Source organism: Labeo rohita, unplaced genomic scaffold, assembly GCF_022985175.1.
Source record: "Labeo rohita strain BAU-BD-2019 unplaced genomic scaffold, IGBB_LRoh.1.0 scaffold_240, whole genome shotgun sequence".
NCBI classification, from domain to species: Eukaryota; Metazoa; Chordata; class Actinopteri; order Cypriniformes; family Cyprinidae; genus Labeo; species Labeo rohita.
This window is the reverse complement of record NW_026128660.1, coordinates 38,795-47,878: the sequence shown is the minus strand read 5'-3', so window position 1 is coordinate 47,878 and position 9,084 is coordinate 38,795. Positions and strand designations below refer to the sequence as shown.

At 38.2% G+C, this 9,084-nt stretch overlaps 2 protein-coding genes across 5 annotated transcripts in view; both read left to right on the top strand.

The window, feature by feature from the left end:
* Nucleotides 1-9,084, top strand: part of LOC127159656 (uncharacterized) — an 83,496-nt gene that overhangs the window by 37,283 nt on the left and 37,129 nt on the right. The window lies entirely within an intron of this gene.
* Nucleotides 1,015-9,084, top strand: part of LOC127159654 (uncharacterized) — a 36,978-nt gene continuing 28,908 nt past the window's right edge. For all 4 annotated transcript variants that reach the window (XM_051102438.1, XM_051102436.1, XM_051102437.1 and 1 more), the window contains exons 1-5: nt 1,015-1,295; nt 1,642-1,742; nt 3,112-3,459; nt 3,546-3,776; nt 3,876-4,208. In XM_051102438.1, the coding sequence (XP_050958395.1) occupies nt 1,294-1,295; nt 1,642-1,742; nt 3,112-3,459; nt 3,546-3,776; nt 3,876-4,208 (1,015 nt within the window). In that variant the 5' untranslated portion in view covers nt 1,015-1,293. The remainder of the gene's footprint in view (nt 1,296-1,641; nt 1,743-3,111; nt 3,460-3,545; nt 3,777-3,875; nt 4,209-9,084) is intronic.

Genomic DNA, 9,084 nt, shown 5'->3' with positions numbered 1-9,084 from the left:
CCCGCCATGTCTTGTCTAATGGCCCAGGGCCTCACTATGTCTCGTCCCCCACGATCATGATGGCCTGCAAAGAGACCCTGCCACCCGCTACTGCTATTCCCTTAATGGCGGTTGCCATTTGGTGTGTGTGGGCTGCACACTGTGTTCCTGACGTCACTTCTGTTCACAAGTCTGCTCCTGAGGTCATGTCTGATTACAAGCCTACGCCAAAGGTCTCGTCTGGTCACAAGACTGCCACCGAGGTCTCTTCTACTCACAAGTCTGCCACTGAGATCCCGTCTGGTCTCAAGTCCGCTCCCGAGGCCTCATCCGCCAGAGAAGCCACGCCCATGCCCCCAGAGGTGTCAGCTCTGGCTGTAGAGCCTCCTATGGGGGCGGCGTTCACCCATAAACTCTCTGCTTCTCCCTCTCTTCTGTCCACCTCCTCTATCCCTGTTCTCCCCAGGTCCCGGGCCGTGACGCAGTTGCCCGCGCTGCCCTGGAAGGCTCCAGCAGGCCCTCCAGAGCCGGAGCTCAGTCCAGCTCGCCCTCCAGAGCCGGAGCTCAGTCCAGCGCGCCCCCAGCGCGCCCTCCAGAGTCGGCTCCTCCTCCAGCGCGCCCTCCAGAGTCGGCTCCTCCTTCAGCGTGCCCTCCTGGGCCAGCGCGCCCTCCTGAGCCCACACCTGTTCAGCCATGGCCACCTGGACTGTATACCCTTGGCCATGGCTCCCGGACCTCCCTGACCCACCATGGCCGCCCGAACTATACCCTTGGCCATGGCTCCCGGACCTCCCTGACCCGTCATGGCCACCCGGACTATACTCTTGGCCATGGCTCCCTGAACTCCCAGACCCGCCATGGTCAAGCAGCAAAGCAAACTGTTTTGTACAGCTAAAAATAGCTGGACACAGATGAGATCAGAAGCCACACCCATAACATTTACAAATGACTGTGCATGCACCTACGGCTAAAAAATAAATAAATAAATAAATAAATAAATAAATAAATAAATAAGGTTGATAGAAGAAAAAGTTTACTTAGATTATTAAAATGTTTATTTTAAATGTTTCTTGTTTTTAAGAACTGGTTCTTCTGTGGCATTGCTATGAAAACCCTGTTTTGGAACCTGTATTTTGAAGAGTGTACACATGAACACCCAGCTTTATTTAGCCTAAAGACCATAAGTGACTTCATTTTCAAGAGTTTTCTTTAGACAAAAGGAAGGAAATAAGACCTGAGGTGTCAACGTGTCTCCTAAAACAGGCAGTAGAAACAGCAACTAACATCAGAGAACTTGAAACACAGCAGCATATAATGTAAGTATATCTAATCTTTTCATTTAAATTAAGCTTTACATTATAATGTAGTTTCAAGCATCTCTCTGAAATGACTGTAGTCCTGATTTTGGCAAGACTTTATTTTACAGTATCATTGTTAATATAGTAATAACAGTAAATTATGCATGATCACATGCAATAACCCTAAACCAAGCCCTAACACTTACCCTAGTAAGTACTGTACATGTTGTTAGCAATTACACTGTAACAAGGACACAATATGTAACCCTGATTTATTTATTTTTATTTATTTATTTTGCATGAACTATAATAACAGACAAATTAAGTGTCAAATGTGTCAGAACTCAGTGAGTGTCTTTTTTAGGACGATTAGCTCTGTGTCTTTCATTGTTTGTGTGAATTTACACAAAGTGAAGATCATGAACTCCAGACTCTCAGCGCTGATCCTGCTGCTGCTCATTCAAGGTTTGTTTGTTATTTGATTATAGATTTGTTGTTGTCCAAAGTAATTAAGGAAGATTGTAACGTCTAGGACTGAGATTGTTGGTGAATTTTATTTTGACATGATTTCTGCACTTCAAATGCATTATGACAGACAGTTTTATTTGGGGATATACAACGACATGCTTAAAGGGGTCATGAACTGCCTTTTTTAATAATTTGTACTGTTCTCTGAGGTGCCCTTATAATGTTATAATTTAGAAGTAATAGGCTATTTTCTGTCCTGTTTTAAATCCTCCTCATCAGAACACTCTGTTTGAATAGATGTGGTGGATTGTAGACACGGAAGTAAACACCCACTGCTACGACTGACTAACGCTAATGTATGTTTGACAGCCTACATTCCTCATAGATGGATGCTGATGTGATTTAGGTTAAAAATGCATAAATACTCAGTACATATCAAACAATCTGTAACAAAGACAAAGTAGTGACCGAATAATAAAAACATTTACTGTGTGTTGCTACTACTGTTGGATTCAATATAGTCAGCACAGCATCGTCTTTTAGTTTCAGTCTTTCTGAAAATCCTGCATTAAACTGTGCTTTGTTTGTAGGACCAAGTTCTTATTGATGCCATCTGGAAATTCATTAAAACGTTCATCCACTCTTTTCTAACATTGGGATCAGAAGGAAGGCAATACAAAGAGTGTGTTTTTCCACAACTTGGCACTGAACAGAGTCTTGTTGTATTCAGAGCCATCTTTATCTTTTGGTTTCTGTGTAAACCTGCATTTGCCTCTTTCCTTATTTACACTACTTGCGTGAAACAGTGGACGGGTCTAAACAGACAGTGATGTAGAAGCAGGTGTTGATCTTCTTCTGTGGAGGTGGTGTTTAGTCACACTATTACAGCAGATTGGTTTCAATATAAGCTGTTTTAATGAGAAAGTTTTGAGTTCTGAAACTTTACAAAGTTTTATAGTGCAATGACCTCTTGTCAAAATATCAAGGGAATTTTGGTTTCTCAGTTCATGACCCCTTTAATATTTAGACTGTTGACATTAAAGGGCCACACAGTGAAATGCAATATAGCTGAATGAGGTACTTTTATTTTTATTTTACGCTGGTTAGTCTAATTCAACTTGCTCTCTAATGTTCTCTAGTTCAGAGGCAGGATTTTTTATTTATGCTTCTTTAAAAAATAGGGGTGGGTCTACAGACATTTAATTATTTACTAAACTGAGTGATGTGGTTTTAGGTGAGTTTGAGCAGCAGATCTGAGAGGAGACATTCAGGAACTATTTGCATTCTTTCGTGTGAACACTGGATCATGAATCTCTCCTCTGTTTGTAAACAGACTTTGTCTCAATAACATTGTTTTCTTTTTCAGGCTCCGTAACATTGGACCGACTCTCTGTGACCTGTAGTCAAAAGAGTATTTGTGCTGTGAAGGGGACAGAAGTGACACTGACGTGCTCTTACTCCAACATCAACATCAAAACTGTGTTCTGGTTCAGTGAGAAACAAAGTACAAACTGGAGAAAAAACAATGAACCTGAAGATTTGACTTTAGACTCAGACTACTCAGGACGAGTGAAACATCAGATCTCAAACAGCTCTTCAACACTCACAATATCAGACGTGAGAGAGAGAGACTCTGGAGAATATCAGCTCATGTTCATCATGAATGATGGAGTTAAACATCTCAGCTCAGCAGCCGTCAGTCTAACAGTCACAGGTGAAACTGAGTCCAGATTCTGTTCAGTTCAGCTGTTTTCATTTGTGATTAAGTTTTTCTTAATTTTTAATCTTTACTCTATTCAGACCTGCAGTTGAGGATGAATCCTGTATCTAAAGACCCGACAGATGAGAGAGTACAACTGACCTGTGATTCTTCCTGCACTTTGACTTCTGGAGGTCATTATTACTGGATGAAGAATGGACAGCATTTCACATATACACAGTCCTCCAACATGTTTGTGTTAATCAGTAGAAATGCTGGCAGCTTTTCCTGTTCTCATGATCAAAACCTGAAACATCCCTCCTCTTCTGTGTGTGAGTGTCAAATAATAAACAATTTTAAAAAAAATATTTATTTAAACAGATGTTTTAAAGTAAGTGTGAGTTTTGCATGTTAATCTGTGTTTCTTTCAGGTGTTTCTCAGAGTGGCTGCTGGGATGTGACTTACACCTCTACAAGAGTCTGTGCTTTGGTGAACTCAACAGTAGACATTTCCTGCACATACTCACATCCCTCTGATCATACTGTAAATAAAACATTCTGGCATTACGGTCCATCTGATGGTCGATCTCAGGACTTCAAGGATCTGCGTGAGGAGCATCAGTTTGCTGGTCGTGTGGAGTATGTGGGGAACAAACTGAGAATCAAAGATCTCAAGATCAGTGACTCTGGAGAATATCGATTCAGGATCATCACTGACTTAAACCAATACTCTGGATCACCTGGAGTCATTCTTACTGTTACAGGTAACAGAGTCTTATGATTACAAATAACTGATAAACTGATTTAAAATGTTTCTTGTATAATTTCTAATTAACTTTAAATATTTTTAGGCACACAGATAAAAAGCAGCACAGCTGTTGTATCAGAGGGATAGGAAGTGATATTAAGCTGTTCAACTAAATGAACTGACAAACATGTATCTGAACTAGTTTACTGGTATGCTTAATGTGGATTCTGAAGACAACAAGCAACCTGGACTCAGTCAAAGTCTTCACAGCTTTGTGTGATCACTGTAATCATACTGTCTGTGTCTGTTTGAATTCTTACACTCTATTTAGTCCTGTGGTTCAGTGTAAAATAATTGTTTAATGTAGTGTAGTATATTTTTGCCCTGACAAGAACACTTGTATTACTTAATCATATTTGATTTATCAAGGTGTCAATTTGCATGACCGTGACATCCACTTTCTTTCTGGGGAATGATCAGGGACCAAATTAACTTTCATTCAAACTATTGAGATCCTTTACAACAATTAGAAAAGAGTGTAGTTACAGCTACACACACCAGGAATAATAATAATAATAATAATAATATAATCTGTCTTGCCTCCTCCTCATTGGTTTACAATGAATGTGTGGGTCAAGTTGCTGAACTTCAGAAAGTCAACATTGCTGTGTAAATAAATGGGTGGTGATGGTCAATGTGTTTTGTTCCAGTTGGTTGACTTTTTTTAATTTAAAGTTTTGAGTTTTAAACCCTACAGTTTGTTTTCATTGTACAATGAACTCTTTTATTTCAAAAGATCAATACAAAATATTATTTCTCTTTACATGATGCCTTTCAAACAGGAAGAGAAAGAACCGTTCATCTCAAAAGCATGAAGACACAATGGAGAGTGAACAGGTTAGAGCACCTCAACAAACAGATTTAATTTTGCACACATGCTAAAATATGTTTAGCATTGTCTCACTGATATTTTGTTTTCTGTTCTCTTTTCTGCTCAAACTCTCAGTTGGGTTCAGATATGCTGTATGATAATGCTGCAGCCTTCTCTACGCTCTGCACACAGCAAGATCACATGAAGGATCAGGATGTTTATTCAAATATTAATTTCAAGCAGTCTCGCATAATGAATACATCAGCTCAGATTCAACCACAGCTCATGTTCATTATGCTGCTGTGAAGTTCAGAAACCTTATCCTAAACAAAACATTGTTTTACTCACCAACCCAACATTTGCACTGTGGGTGATTCAATAGGTGGCCATAGATGTATACTTTCGTTTAGATGTTTTTTTTCTTTTTTCAGATTGTTTTTTTTCTTAAATGTTTCATTTTTAAATGTTTCATTTTTAAATATACAGTATGTGTATCAAAAACAAACAAATAAAAATATGCATGAAAATGTCAATGAGAAGATTCATTTTATTCTTGCTTTGGTCTTTACAATGTCTCTGATCAGCAGATTATAACCTAGAACATTTAGGCATCAAAGCACAAAATCCATATACCTGTATGTATATTATATATTTATTACGCCATATTGATTTTTAAGTTGATATTCTTTTTTTTTTTTTTTTTTACCAAGAATTCCACATGCTTATTAATAATGTTACCTTTAGATGGTTATTTATTACATGATAAAGATTTTTATAAAATAAATCTGTTATGCCTCAGTGACAGTTATGGTCTGTTCTATACCTGTGAAAGCAGCGCCACTTCTGATTAGAGAATAAAAAAAAATGTATAAAACTAGTTAATTAGGCTTATGGGTTTGTGAGCCATTCTGAATGTTTTCATAAACTGTCCTGAGAGTATCTTGGCATTTTGGAGACAGCAACATCTAGTGAACTGCTTTTATTTGCTACAAATGTTTTCGTTTTCAGAACTTGCCTGATTCTCATCCTGGTGTGTGTCTTTGGCAGCAGCTCTAACTGAATACGGGTAAGTGATTTGTATTTCACATGTTGTGTGCTGAACCCTTACCAAACGCAGTCTTAAAATCAGACCCCTGTTGATTTTTCAGTCTTTGCATTGTGCTGCTAAAATATAAGACCCATAATCCTGTCTTCAGTTCAGAAGATGGAGGAGAAAAAAAAAAGAGTCTTGTGGTGCAGTCGAAATAAATAAATTCATTTACTAATATATTATTCTTTTCAGCTTATGATTACCTGGTACTAAAAAAATCTATAAAAAATAAAATAATTTCGCAAGTTAACCAGTTTGCTAGATAAACATATCTTTCTACACAGTGTTGGTAATTTATGTGAAAAAACCCAGATAGCACATGTATATCTGCAAGATGTGTGTTAAAGATCTCTTGATCTGGAAAGCATCTGGTAGACATTCGTAAGATGTCAGTTTTACATACATTCTAAATCATAAACATCTTAAAGACATCTAATAGACGTCTATTTGACATCTGATAGGAAACGTTCTATTTGGCTTCAATATAAGCTGTTTTTAGACTAACGAGAATGTTTTGAGTTCTGAAACTTACAGAAAGTTTTTATAGTGCAATGACCTCTTGTCAAAATATCAAGGGAATTTTGGTTTCTCAGTTCATGACCCCTTTAATATTTAGATTGTCAACTGTAAAGGGCCACACAGTGAAATGCAATATAGCTGAATGAGTTACTTTTATTTATTTATTTATTTTTTTAATGCTGGTTAGTCTAATTTAACATGCTCTCTAATGTTCTGTAGTTTAGAGGCAAGATTTTCTATTTATGCTTCTTTAAAAATAGGGGTGGGTGTACAGACAAATGTAGTTATTTACTAAACTGAGTGATGTGGTTTAGGCGGGTCTGAGCAGCAGATCTGTGAAGAGACATTCGGGAACTATTAGCATTCTTTTGTGTGAAAACTGGATCGTGAATCTCTACTCTGTTTGTTTACAGACTTCGTCTCAATAAAATCATGTTTTCTTTTTCAGGCTCTGTAATATTGGACCAATGATCCTGAAGATTTGACTTTAGACTCAGGACGAGTGAAACATCAGATCTCAAGCAGCTCTTCAACACTCAAAATATCAGACGTGAGAGAGAGACTCTGGAGAATATCTGCTCATGTTCATTATGAATGATGGAGTTAAAGGTGAAACTGAGTCGAGATTCTGGTTGGAGCAGATAAATATTTTAATATTAATATTTACTATATTCAGTTCTGCAGTCGAGGATGAATCCCATATCTACAGACCTGACAATTAGAAGTAGTCACATGACAGCAGATCATGCTCACCTTTTTTGCTCACTTTTTTTTTTTTTTTTTTTAAGCAATTAATCATGCACAAAACAGTGGGAGCAGGAGTCAGGGTGCAGTTCGTTTCTTCAGTATTTTCTCTGCTCTCTCTTTTTACTAAATGGCTTCTTTTTTACTTCTTTTGGCATTTTACGGCAGTTGGCAAACAAATGATAAGTGAATTCCAGCCACCTACTGGGCTGAAGTGTGGCACATTGAGGAAAGGAAAACAAACAAACAAAAAAAGACTATTAACCTCTCCGTTTCATTGAATAGACCTCCTTTCCTTCTTTTCAGTGCCTGCTTTGCTAAGTGATCCCCTTCTTTTTCCTTTACATAACAAGGACTTCAGTGACATCAGTGCTGATAAAACATCTGTGTGTAACGTCGTGAGGGAGACGTGAAGCGGGCGGATCCATCTGCATAACTTTATGGCTTTAGACAGAGACATGGTCATAAAACAGGCAGGGTCAGACATGGGCAAGGTATATATGGACAAAACACAAGAAATATCCGTGAAGCGGGCAGGGGTCGATCAGTGTCGAGCTAGGTAAAAGGGTAATCCGAAATGACAGGCTAGAGCTCCAAAAGGCAGGCAGTGAACAGAACAAACGATATAACAAGGCTAGAAAAACAAGACAATGAATAACTGAACTAGAAACATGATTGAACTAGGCTAAAGATTGACAAGGTGGATCCATAAAGATGCTAAACACAATACAATACTCAGCGAATAGTGAGAGGGAGACCAGGGCTTAAATACAGTCTCTGATTGGACGCAGGTGATCAGCGCAATGGCTGATGGGGAACATAGTCCAGGGTGTGATGCAACAGTCAGTGTAATATGAATGTCAATGGAGTGAGAGGGCGACATCTGGTGGTCATCAGACATCAGATTCATGACACTGTGCACATCATAACCTTTTCAATATTATGTTCTACAAGATAAACTAACATCTCTACTGTATATACTGATCAATGATTTGGTGTTCTTTCCTTAATGTTTTTGGCTGCTTCCATCTTTTTTAATCATGTCACTCATCACAGAGAAAATGCCCTCTAGTGAAGAATAGTCATTACTACATTTTTTTATTAAGTGTCTGTTAACTGTGCTCATTTAAAGGGGTTAAATATATATTGAATCTACTGTAATATAAGAGATGCATTGGCAGCAACATTGTTGTAGTTGTGTTTAATGTCTTTCTATTTGTCTGTGTCAGAATCTGCTGTTCCACATCTGTTCATCTGCTGTCTGTTCATCCCTTTCTCTTTCTTCGGACCTTAAACATACTTCCTCTTCCATGTGTGAGTGTCAAAAAAATAAACAGTATTAATAAAAAAAACATTTATATACTGTAGCTATAAATGGAATAGTGTGTATTGTTTGTTCATACATGAGTTTATTTAAACAAATGCATTTAAGTGTGAATTTTGCATATTAATCTGTGTCTCTTTCAGGTGTTTCTAATAGTGTCTGCTGGGATGTGACTTACACCTCTAGAAGAGTCAGTAGACATTTCCTGCACATACTCACATCCCTCTGATCATACTGTAAATAAAACATTCTGGCATTACGGTTGACCTCGGGACTTCAAGGATCTGCGTGAGGAGCATCAGTTTGCTGGTCGTGTGGAGTATGTGGGGAACAAACTGAGAATC